The sequence below is a fragment of the Microcaecilia unicolor genome, chromosome 6, assembly GCF_901765095.1.
Source record: "Microcaecilia unicolor chromosome 6, aMicUni1.1, whole genome shotgun sequence".
NCBI classification, from domain to species: Eukaryota; Metazoa; Chordata; class Amphibia; order Gymnophiona; family Siphonopidae; genus Microcaecilia; species Microcaecilia unicolor.
Window position 1 is genome coordinate 121,700,597 of NC_044036.1, and position 12,811 is coordinate 121,713,407.

General features: G+C 44.5%; 1 protein-coding gene across 2 annotated transcripts in view; it reads left to right on the forward strand.

Annotated features, from left to right (window-relative positions):
* Positions 1-12,811, forward strand: part of HMCN1 (hemicentin 1) — a 672,624-nt gene that overhangs the window by 290,107 nt on the left and 369,706 nt on the right. For both annotated transcript variants that reach the window (XM_030206904.1, XM_030206905.1), the window contains exons 25-26: positions 7,322-7,417; positions 8,337-8,531. In XM_030206904.1, the coding sequence (XP_030062764.1) occupies positions 7,322-7,417; positions 8,337-8,531 (291 nt within the window). The remainder of the gene's footprint in view (positions 1-7,321; positions 7,418-8,336; positions 8,532-12,811) is intronic.

Consider the following 12,811-nt stretch of genomic DNA (forward strand, 5'->3'; position numbering starts at 1 on the left):
ACAGTCCATCTGTCTCTCTGTAAAACCCACTTAAAACAAACCAGGGTCATAAAAACATAGAATAACCCCCCTAGAGTTTGTTGCTGTTTTCTCAGCAACTGCTTGGAATTTCAATGTGAAATTTTACAGTTTTATTTGTTGTTACTATCTACGTTTATGTGCCAAGTGGAATAAGATTATCTTTAAACATGGCGACGTTACAAACTTTTTAGCTTGTCCACCCAGTGAATTTCGTGTGTTCAAAAATGTTTGCACTGTAAAACTACCATTATTTGAAAAAATAAATGGAGTAGTAGCTTACTGTCAACGATGTCACAGTGATGTAGACTTTTGTCTGTGGAGCAATATAAGAGGCCGCAAACAATAGGTGAACTCAGGGAAGCGCCGCAGATGATCTGGGACAGCCTGCCACAGGGACCAATCGACAAGGCTTTTAATAATTTCCCAAAGCGAATGAAGGTCTGGAGGTGGACACTTTGAACATTCACAGTGACTGAGAAATTCTGACACATTGTTAATGGTATCGTTTGAATGACGCTATTTTACTGTATTTAGGTTGAACATTTTTAACACAAAATCACTAGGTAGTAACTCTAAAATGTCAGTAACATCAACACAGTTTAAGATAATTAAATGTTTGTTTAATAGTAATACGTAAGTATGATAACTAAATACAGTAAGTATGTAAAATTTATCATTGAAATTTCAAGTGGTTGCTGAGAAAACGGTAAAAAACTCTAGGGGGTTACTTTTTTTTAGCTTCATTCTGAATTTGTAAATATTTAAACTTGGTGGTTGGCATTTCTTTTACAGGCTAGCCATGGCATTTAAGCGTACACCTGAATAGTGAGCACAAGCCATTATCCAGATGTTGGTGCTAAACAACAGGGTATGTTGCCAACCAATATCATTATCCCGATGGTAACGATATTCAACACCGGTATCCGGATAATTATCTGGACAACTTAGGACATCTTTTTGTTTGCTGCCTTAAATTGACCAGATAGTTATTTGGATACCAGCGTTGAATAACACCATTATTTGTATATTCTCTGGCACTTCCCAAGCTCCACTCCTGGATTTTCCTGGAACTATTTGGATAGTCGGGGGGGGGGGGGGGGATCTGCAATGATATTCTGCAGCATTATGTGGCCCTTTTACAAAGACGCGGGAGGGCTAATGCACGGGTAGCATGTGCCCAATTGGCACTACTGCTGGGGAGGCGCATGCGCCTGGCAGTAATTTTGATTTTGGCGCGTGCCGAATCCCGCCAGTAGAAAATTATTTTCTATTTTCTACCGCAGGGGAAGTTCCCAGTGGTAACTGGCTGTGTGCCCACATTGTGGCACACTGCATGGTTACTGTGTGGGTAGCTCGTGAGCCCTTACAGCTAAGTCAATGAGTGGCAGTAAGGGCTCAGGCCATAAATAGGCACGCACTAGTTTTAATATTAGTACAGGCCCATTTCCAAGACCATTAAAAAATAGCCTTTTTCCCAGCCATTGTAAAAAATGGCCCAGCTTGTGACTAAAAATGTGCCTACACTTCTGCAGGCCGCTTTTTACCACGTCTTTGTAAAAGGGAAAGGGAAATGGGACTTGATCTACTGCCTTTCTGAGGTTTTTGCAACTACATTCAAAGTGGTTTATATATATATTCAGGTACTTATTTTGTATCAGGGGGGAATGGAGGGTTAAGTAACTTGCCCACAGTCATAAGGAGCTGCAGTGGGAATTGAACTCAGTTCCCCAAGATCAACGTCCACTACACTAACCACTAGGCTACTCCTCCACTGTCTTTATAATGCCACTGAAAATCTGTGACTGGCTACAATTAGCAGCATTTATCTGGGTAGCAGATGGTGTTACCCAGATAAATGCTTTTAAATGTGGACCCATACCGGCTGATATTCAGCGAGCAGCGGTGAGCGTTTTGCTACCCGCTGCAGGTGTTAAGATATTCAATGCCAGGCCCTGTCCGGGCTTAAGCATTGAATATCCATTTTTTTTGAGCTGGCTAACACATAGCCAGTTACATCAGTATTCAGGTCCCTTACCACATAAGCCAAACTGCTTACGGTTAAATCTTTTTATTAAGGTATCAAGTTATACAAAAGAGAACAATAAGCAACTGAAGAGAGCAACCAACACTGGTAACTACTATACATCAATCAAGCAAAATCACAGAGGGGGCTTTGTGTCTTACAGCCCCCCTGAAAGACAAAGAGCATCTGCCCCAAAATGAATACAACATCCCAACTACCCCCCCCCCCAAAAAAAAACAAAAAACAGCAACAACAAAACACCAAAATAAAACTCTGGGCTCTGGGCGGAAGGGTGTGTATATAGGGACCCCACAAAGATAAAAACTTTTTTTTTGCATTTTGAGGACGAGCTCACCCTCTGCTTCTCCAGAAATATAATATGGTGGAAAAAATTACACCAATGCCAGAACAAGTGTCACGTCTGTGGCCGTGACCACCCTCATACTTACCCTGTTTCTGGGAGTCAGTGGCTGTGCTGGCTTCTGCTTGTCTCTGTGTCTGTCTCTGTCTTAGTATCTCTCTGGCTCTGTGTGCTGATTGCCTTACTGGACCTCACCTGTGTGGGCTGCCTCTTCCAAGATGGCTGCCTCCTCTTCTCTGCCAGTATCCAAGATGGCTCCTGCTTGTCCTTCCTCTGGGATCACTTCCTCTGGGTGTCAAGCCTCTGTTTGGAGGCAAGGAACTTCCTGCTTCTGTCCTGCTGGTGGTGACTCATCAGTGAGTTCCTTTATAAGGAAGGCTTGTGCTTGCAGTCAGTGCCTTCGCATGGTGTCATTGTCTGGTGTCATGCCCAGAGGCCTACAGGTTAGTCAGTGTGTTGCTGCGCTGCTTCTAAGCCTGTCTTCTGTGTGGGCTTCTTGCTCTTCTGTTTTGTACCTGTGGGCTGCTTTCTCTTCTGTGTGGGCTTCTTGCTCTTCTGTTTAGTACCTGTGGGCTGCTTGTCCTTCTGTGTGGGCTGGTGCCCTTCTGTTCCCAGTACCTGTGGGCTGGTTGCCCTTCTGCGTGGGCTGCTAGCCTTTCTGCCTTTAGTCTGTGTTTGGAGCCTGCTGTTCAGCCCTGGTTTCCCCGTCTGTGTTTGCAGCCTGCCCTACTCCCTGCTTGTATATCCTGTGTGCACATCCTGAAACCTGCTTGTCCCTTCTGAGTCCTAGTTCTGGCTAGCTAGCGTATCCGGGCCCTACTCCCTGCTTGTATATTCTGTGTGCACATCCTGAACCTTGTATATCCTGTGTGCACATCCTGGTCCCTGCTTGTTCGTCCTGAGTCCTGGTTTTGGCTAGCTAGGGCTATCCGGCTTTCCGCTCTGCCTAGCTACCTTCTGTCCCGTGTGTCTACCTTGTACCTTGCTTTTATATCTTGTGTGCTTATCCGGATCCCTGCTTATGTATCCTGATTCCTGTATCTGTCTAGCTAGAGTGTATCTTCTGGGGGATTTATCCTGTTACCTGCCTCGACCTAGCTAGTGGGTTTGCCCTGTGGGTATTCCCTGTCTCCCCTTTTTCCCTGCTTGCATGTCTGCCCTAGTCCCTGCTCCTGATAAGCTTCTGTCTGTCTAGTTTGTCCGGTGTGTCTGGCTTAGCGGCTGCGTGCAGCGCTTGGTGCAGTCTAGTATAGTTTGTTCCCTCGTGTTTCCTAGACCCGGGGCGGGTCCTCTGGATTCCAGTTCCACCTTGTCCTGCAAGCCCTGCCGGCCGCCTGCAAGCTGGAGCTCAACTCCAGTGGAACGGTGGCTAAGTGCAGGTGAAGAGGTTCCTGTTCTGCTAGTTCCAGTTGCCTGCTCCCAATCCAGAGGTCCAGTCCGGCCCTTCCGTGTGTTCCGCTCCAGGGTGGTCTTGCCTGCCTCTGCCGCTCCTCGGCAGGGGTCCAAGGACTCACTATTCCCAGTTCCGCCTCAAGGACATGACAGCATGCCAAGGCCCTCGAGAACGTGACAACAAGTAGGGTCAGAAACAGTCCAGACCCTCAAAATGAGTTTTTTTACCCAAGGGGGCTGCCTTACGAATGAGAACCTGATTACCCCTACTCTGCAACAAAAACACCTCATACTTGTCCAACAATAGACCAAGCCAATTCGCTTAAAGATAGGATTGCTATCGATGTAGTTCGATTTACTTATGTGGTAAGGGGCTGAATATCGACACTTAACCCGACTCCACCGCTGGAATGCCCACAATTTAGCTGCTTTTGAATTCAGCACTAACTGGTCATTTTTAGCTGAAGTAACTGGTTAAGTGTCACTGAAAATAGCCAGATAGCCATGAACAAACAATTTAACTGGTTGGTGGCCATTTCTGGCCAATTAAATTGTTTTGAATATCGGCCGGATAGTGTTTCTCCCAGAAGTAATTTTAATAGTTAATTTTTTATACAAACCGTGGTAAAAATTGCAGTTACTGTGGCTTAACCCTGGATTTTACCGCATGGTAGCTGTAAATTTAATGTGGCACCTAATGGGGGCGTTCCCACTATTTTTTATTGCAGGTTGTGTGTTAATATTCAGATTTATGTGCGATACCTGCTGATGGTTAATGCAGAAGCACTTAGCATCTCCTATTTAGGAGACAGAAGACCTGCACGGTCCATCCAGTCTGCCCAACAAGATAAACTCATATGTGCTACCTTTTGTGTATACCTGACCTTGATTAGTATCTGCCATCCTCACGGCACAGACCGTAGAAGTCTGCACAGCACTAGCCCCGCCTTCCAACCACCAGCCGCACCCCCACCGGCTCTGCCACCCAATCTCCGCTAAACTTCTGAGGATCCCTTTCCTCTGAACAGGATTCCTTTATGTTTATCCCACGCATTTTTGAATTCTGCTACCGTTTTCATCTCCACCACCTCCCGCAGGAGGGCATTCCAAGCATCCACCACTCTCTCAGTGAAAAAGTACTTCCTGACATTTTTCTTGAGTCTGCCCCCCTTCAATCTCATTTCATGTCCTCTAGTTCTACTGCCTTCCCATCTCCGGAAAAGGTTCGTTTGCAGATTAATAGCTTTCACAACCATTCTCCACTTGTGCAATGCCCCGGCGCTAAGTGCAACTGTGAAAACACTGCATAACCCCTTAACGCAGCTCTGCCCTAGCAGTTAATGTATGGTAAACCAGGCAATAAAGGCCAGATTCAGTGGATGGTGCCCTGCACTCTTTATAGAATAGTGAATTCTGTGCCCAGCTTTGGGGCCGAGGACTTGCATCAACTAAAACCAGATGTAAATCCTGGCGTGCAATTTAGGTGTGCATCTGCAGTATTCTATAATTCTGTGCACAATTTTCTGGAACACCCCTGACCCACTCATGCTGCTCCCCTGGGAACGCCCCTGTTGCAGTTGTACGTGGATGACCACTGAGTTTCACTCTGTCAGACACGCTGTTTACTAAACAAAGGTCATTTTAATGACCATCCTTCCATCTCACCATATCAAGATATTGGATGTAATTTTACATATATAGACCTTCCAGTATTTCAGTACACACAGCCATTTGGCGTTTCCCGCATTCACAGACTCCAGACATAGGCCTAACGGCTGAAACACAACATTGTGTCGAGCCGTTTTATCAAGAAATGACTTTTACTCCAGATTGCACCTCTCCAGTCTCTGATATCCGTGGTCAACCTCCCACCCTTTCTCCTTACGCAGTTGTACATGGATACACTTAGTCATCATCCTAAAACTGGGCATGTAAGTGTATTTCCACGCTGATTCACCATTTCAGCCCCATTTAGGCATCATACATCCATTAGAATGCAATTCTCTGCATCAAAAGTTGGTCACAGAATTAGCCCAACTTTAGGTGCCTTTTATAGAAATTCTCTAGTAAGTGCTCAATGCAGTTCAGTGAAAGGGCCCCTAAATCATTTGTTCAAAAGGAAGAATATTATATTTAAATGATATCTTTGGGGGGTGCTTATAATCAAGCCCTCAATATTCAAAAACCATTTAACTGGCCAGGAACGACACCTGACTGGTTAAATGTCCCTTATCTGGCTATCCAGCGATGTTCAGTGGGAGATAGTTGCAGTGGCGTACCAAGGGGGGGGGGGGGGCGGTGGGGGCGGTCCGCCCCGGGTGCACGCCGCTAGGGGGTGCCGCGGCGCGCGCCTTCTCTGAGTTCACTGACTTCGCGCGTTCGCTGCAGCTCCCTCTGCCCTGGAACAGGTTACTTCCTGATCCGGGTCAGAGGGAGCTGCAGCGAATGCGCGAAGTCAGCGAACTCTGAGCAGGCGCGGGCCGCAGCACCCCCCCCCCCAGCGGCGTGCACCCGGGGGGGGGGGGTGCTGCACCTGGGGGGGGTCCGTGCTGCATCGGGGGGGGGGGGGGGGGGTGCTGTGTGGAGGAGTGGCCTAGTGGTTAGGGTGGTGGACTTTGGTCCGGGGGAACTGAGGAACTGAGTTTGATTCCCGGCACAGGTAGCTCCTTGTGACTCTGGGCAAGTCACTTAACCCTCTATTGCCCCATGTAAGCCGCATTGAGCCTGCCATGAGTGGGATAGCGCGGGGTACAAATGTAACAAAAAAAAAACGGGGGGGGGGGGGGGGGGGGCGTGGGGCGCCGCCCCGGGTGTCCGCCCCCTAGGAACGCCACTGGATAGTTGGTTATCTCCTGCTGAATATATTCCCTGTTAGCGCCTAGAAGATAACTGTCTATAGCTTTTGATATAGCTGGCTATCTCTGAATATTCAATTCATATCCAGCTATTGTAGGGGGACATATTGGGCCGCTTAAATAGCTGGCATATCTTTTGCCGGTTTAAATTTAACCAGTTATCATTGAATATCAATTTTGCTGGTTAATTTTGAACTGGCTAAAAATAAACCGGATATTCGATGCCTGTCAACAGAAATGGCCCGGCATTGACTATCCGGGCTGACTGTCGACCACTGGAATTAGCTGGACCCCCTCCTACTGTCTGAATATCAGCCCTAAGGTCTTTAGCTTAATGCCCTGTGCACATAGACATTAATGAGATTAGCATCCTGCATCCTGAAAATCTGTACATTTTTCACATTTTTCTATAAACCCCTCACTAAAAATCAGATGGGTGAGGCAATCTGGGTTTCTCAGGAAGCAGGGGCGGAAAAGTGGGGTTTGTTTATATCACAATCTCCAACTGGATTTTTTTTGTCAGTTCTCATAAACCACAGTAAAATTAACCATGCCCTGTGAACCTTGTACTGTTTAGGTAGGATGAAGATCACAGTGGTCACAATGATGCTTTTTCAGTTCTTTAATTGCCGTGTAGTTGTTGTAAATGACTGTTGCTTTGTTATTCAGAACCACCAACTGTAGAAGATTCAGAACCTCCTTTCAATACTCCATTTCAAGAGAGAGTGGCCAATCAGCGCATCGCATTCCCATGCCCAGCAAAAGGTACGCAAATGTTCACCATACTGTGCTCGTTTTCAAAATGCAGTTGGCCTAAATATAAAAATGGCCATTGCAAATATTTGATGAAGTGAAGCGGATGTCCAAGGTAGTCTCAGTGGGCTTTCTTCCCTTCCTGCTCAAATGCTGCATCTAATAGTTAATACATGAATAGATGGCAGAAAAGCTTGTTTATTATAATTTTTGGCCTGGCCATTTTTGCTTACTCCTTTGGGCTCTCAGCTCATGTGGAACCAGCCTCTACGGTTGTTTATTTCCATTATAACCCCCACTTTCACAGTCACCTAGAAGCATAGCCTGGTTGAGGGCACGGGGGGAGTGGAGAGCGGACTGCTGATGGTGCCGGTGCTTAATTTAAATGCGACAGATTGCGTCAAAAATAGGCGCCGTCGCCATCGGAAGTCCGTTTGGCGGAGCGGCCACTCCCCTGGTGACCAATCTAGCTACGCCTCTGCAGTCACCATTATCCCAACTATTACAGCAGTAATCCTTGACTAGAGGCCAGTCTATGGCTCCCATTTGTACCAGGTACATATGCATTCTGAATCCAGCCAGTAGATGTCACTGTTCCATGATCATTGAGACTCCCTTGGCCCTGCACAGTAAATAGTTCCTGACCTTGGGTCTGGGATTTAAACTTGGGTCTTTCACATGGTAGCCTGCCGAAGTTACACTGAGACAGTGCGGCCTTCACTGTTCACTGAGTATCCTCTAAAAGACATCAGAACATAGGATTCCACATGTTTGCTCTCCTGCTCCCACCACCCTAATCTTGTGTACCTTCAAAGGCTGCTTGGTGCCAGAATGCAAATCTCTTTGTTCAGCATTTTTGCAGCGCTGTATTTCCTTCTTAATACCTTAAAAACCTCTCTAGCATTCTATTTTTACCACATTTTGTCACTAGGTGTCCCAAAGCCTATGATAAAATGGCTCCGTAATGGGAAAGAACTGACAGGTAATGAGCCTGGTATTTCCTTTCTGGAGAATGGAACTTTACTGGTTATTGCTGCAGTGACACCGCTTGACAACGGAGAGTATGTATGTGTGGCAGTCAATGAAGCTGGAAGCACGGAGAGGAAATACACTCTGAAGGTTCATAGTAAGTATTTATATATGATGTGAATATCCTGCCAGTTAAGTGCCTTCCTCTTTTGTGTGTCAGTCAGTACTTCCTCCTCAGGCTTCATTCCCTTCACAAACTGCATATCAGATTTTTTTGTAGGTTTTAAAAACACTCTAACAAAAATTGGACAGTATTTGAGATGAGAGGAAAGGATTATGAATAGTCACATTTTGCAAGCCCATCTGAATTTCACTAGGCATCTAATCATTTAAGTACATACTCTGTATATTATTATTATTACATTTATATCCTACATTATCCCCAAAATGGGTTCGAATTCAATATGATGTACAAATTGTATTAATGACACAGAGTAGTAAAGTACAACACTATTGAAATAATATTTTATGTTAGCTAAGAATTGCAGAGTGTATTGAAAAAATTGAGGGATCATAAAAAGAACTGTTAATTTTGTGCACAAAGGGGGCTTAGAGAGAACAGGAAACTGGAACTGCCAGCTGTTTAATTGTAGTCTGGACTTATGGGATGGGTTTTGAAATGAGTTTGAAAGATATGGGATTTCAGTAGTTTTTGGAATTGTAGGTAGTCAGGATGACGTCCAACAGGACTTGGTTCCAATATATGAGAAATCTGCAGATAGAACAGATTTGTATACTATGTTTTTAGAGTTTGGTGGACAGAGTAGAAAGGAGTCTCTAAGAGCTCCTTGTACTAAGTTGCGGTAAGCCCAATGCAGGCTTACCGCTCGTTATGCAGGTAGTACTGCTGGGCTACTGCAGCAGCCTGGTGGCACTTTCTACCCCTAGTGCACCGTCATTTCTGGTGCTACAAAAGTATTATTTAATTTTGTAGCACCGAAGTGTACCCAGCGGTAATCGGTCAGTGCCACGTGCTGCCTGGCTACCACCGGGTTAATGCGGGAGCCCTTACCACCATCTCAATGGGTGGCGGTAAGGGCTTCCCCCCTGAAATGGCCGTGCGGCAAGTGCTTTACTTGCTGTACGGCCATTTCCTGCAGGAAGGCGACACTTCCCTTTTACCAGCTGTGGTAAAAGGGGCCTCTGCACGTGTGTAAAACATGCGCCGATGCCAGCCGTCGGCCCCCTTTTGCTGCAGTTTGGTAAAAGGGGACCTAAATGTTAGTTCTTGCTTAGAACGCCCTCCTATTCAGCACTATCTTCAGCACTGATGGCGTGCATGCGTTTACTGTAAGCTGCATTCTATGCCCATTCCCTGGCCATGGCCCACTCATTTTCTGCCCTGTTCCATGCCTGTGAATTGGCATGCATTTAGGTCAGCTAGCATGGTAACTGCTGTTGCAGTTGTGTGCTAACAGTGCAGACTAATTCACATGTTAACTGCTTACCAAATAACTGAGAACGTAAGAAAAATAAAAATGCATGCATATTATCAGCTTGTTACTGCAGGCCAGAAGGGTAATTTGCAAAGTATTGAAGACATTAATGTCAAAGATTTCCAGTCTTGCTTCTTTTTTTTTTTTTTTTTAATTTCATTATTAGCATTCCAGCAAATAAGAAACATTTAAAATCTATAACACATCAATACATTCAAGATAACAAAAATAACTGTTAACATGTTCTAACAAAATACAGGATTGTCATTTTTCCTTGTTTTAGCCTCCCTAAAGATTCCTCTCCCACCAGTTCCCCCACCAAACCCAATCCACCTCCCATTTCAGCCAGCAGGTAATTTTTAAGTGAACAGGGGGAAACTGGTTACTAGGGTTACTTTAAGCATCACTGTATTTATTCCATAAGGTGCAGTATTGATTTTTCCAATTAGCTTGCGATTTAATGGAGGTTCTCTTTAGCCAATCAGTCTCTGCTATCATCAAGTTTTGCCATTTAGGAGGAGATTCTATATATGATGCCTAAACAATTGGTGCCACATACAGATTTAGGTGCCGGTTATAGAATATTAGTCGATATTTCATCGCCGATATCTGCGTTAATCCATTTATGCCAATGAAAACCTGGTGTAAATCTCAGTGCTTAGGTTTAGGCACACTGGGCCATATTCTATAACTAGGCGCCTAAATTTCTGAACGCCATGAAACGCCCATTTCACCGTCCATAACCACGCCCCTTTTTGCCTCCACACGTTAGAAATTTGGTGCACATCGTTACAAAATACCCTTAACGAGTTGTGTACCTAAATTCTAATCAGTGCCAATTAGTGCTCATTATTGCTTGATAAGTGCTGTTATCAGCGCTCATTAGCTCGTTAAGCCAATTAAGTAACGTGCTGATTTCAGCACCTAAATCTAAGCGCAGTATATAGAATCCAGGGGTTAATGTACAAAGGTTCGTTAGAGACCACCCAAGCATGCAGCATGCATTTACTTTTTTTATTTTTTTTTATTTTATCATTTTACTTAATTACATTCACATTTATCACATAAATGTAAGGAAATACAGAAATTAATATAAAAAGGAAAACATTTTCTCTCAACAATATATATTTACATAATTGTCCACAATTGGAAGATCCAACATCAGGAAAACAATCTTAAATAAAATAAGAAAAACTCAAAATGGTTAATCTTACACTTCACATTTTCTGAGGGAGGAAGGTTAATCGGTTATTGCAGCCGGTACAGTGGACTGAAGGAAGTTGCTGCAGAGGATTCTTCATCTGTTTCCACAACTGTTATAATTTCGTAGGTTCAAACAAATAAGTAATAATGAAATAAAACACTTACAAGGGAATCGCCCTAGGAAGGTCCCACCTAGGGCAGTGATTCCTGGCTTAAAAGCCAAGACTTCACACCTCCCAGTCTGCGATTCCCTTGATGTGTCAGGAAATATATGCATCTTTGAACCCAAAAAACTATCAACCATGTATCGGAAATACAATTTCAAAACATTGTTCCTATCTAAATCAAAGATGAAAGTCACTAATAATATAACTTCTGAATTTTCCAAAATGTCAGTAAAACTTACATCTCTTTTCTCTGATAAAGAAAATTTTAAAGAGGTGGCTATCAGAAGATATTAGCAAAGTATCAGAGAAATATTTCTTCAAGAATTCAGTAACTGATATATAGGATATTATAGGTAAATTTATCATTCTCAAGTTATTTTCCCTTAATTGATTCTCCAGAAATTCCAATTTTTACAAGAAATAACTATTCTTCATTACCAAATTATCTGATTTTCATAGAGAAGCCATTTCCATAATCAAAGTCTCTATTTCTATATCTTGGACTTCCACTTTGTTAGATAAGTATTAATATAAATTCTTTAACTCACATAGTGAAAAATTTTAAACATCTGAAGAAGAGAGTTATTCACATTCTGCTGCAGTTCCTACAGTACGTCCATTACGACATTATTGGCTTCACCAAGTCCAATTTCTCCACAGAAACTGCTCCAGTTGGTTTATTATCCGAGTCGATGCTGCGCCAGGACCTCCTCGGGTCAAATGAAAATCCTAACCCACTTCGGGCGTTTCCATTATTGACCTCCATAGTGAAGCATTACTATTTCTGGGTCTTGGAGGGGTCGTGCCAACAGGGGGACTCAAAGTCACTCCCTCCACTGAGATTCGGCAATAAAGCCTTTTTGAAAGAATTCACTGAAGGCGGTATACATCAAGAATAAGTCAAACATAAGCAATAGACAATTACAGCAGTAAAAATACAAAGAGGGGCATAATCGAAAGGGACGTCCAAGTTTTGATGACGTCCTCGTAAAACGTCCCCATCCAGGGGCGGGGAAACCCGTATTTTCGAAACAAGATGGATGTCCATCTTTCATTTTGATAATATGGTCAGGGACACCCAAATCCTGAAATTTGGTCATCCTTAGAGATGGTCGTCCCTAGACTTGGTCGTTTCTGATTTTCGGTGATAATGGAAACCAAGGATGTCCATCCCAGAAACAACCAAATGCAAGCCATTTGGTCATGGGAGGAGCCAGCATTTGTAGTGTACTGGTCCCCCTGACATGCCAGGACACCAACCGGGCACCCTAGGGGGCACTGCAGTGGACTTCATAAATTGCTCCCAGGTACATAGCTCCCTTACCTTGTGTGCTCAGCCCCCAACCCCCCCCCCCCTAAAACGCACTACCCACAACTGTACACCACTACCATAGCCCTTACGGGTGAAGGGGGCACCTACATGTAGGTACAGTGAGTTTGCGGTGGGTTTTGGAGGGCTCGCTGTTTCCTCCATAAACGTAACAGGTAGCGGGGGATGGGCCTGGGTCCGCCTGTCTGAAGTGCACTGGACCCACTAAAACTGCTCCAGGGACCTGCATACTGCTGAGATG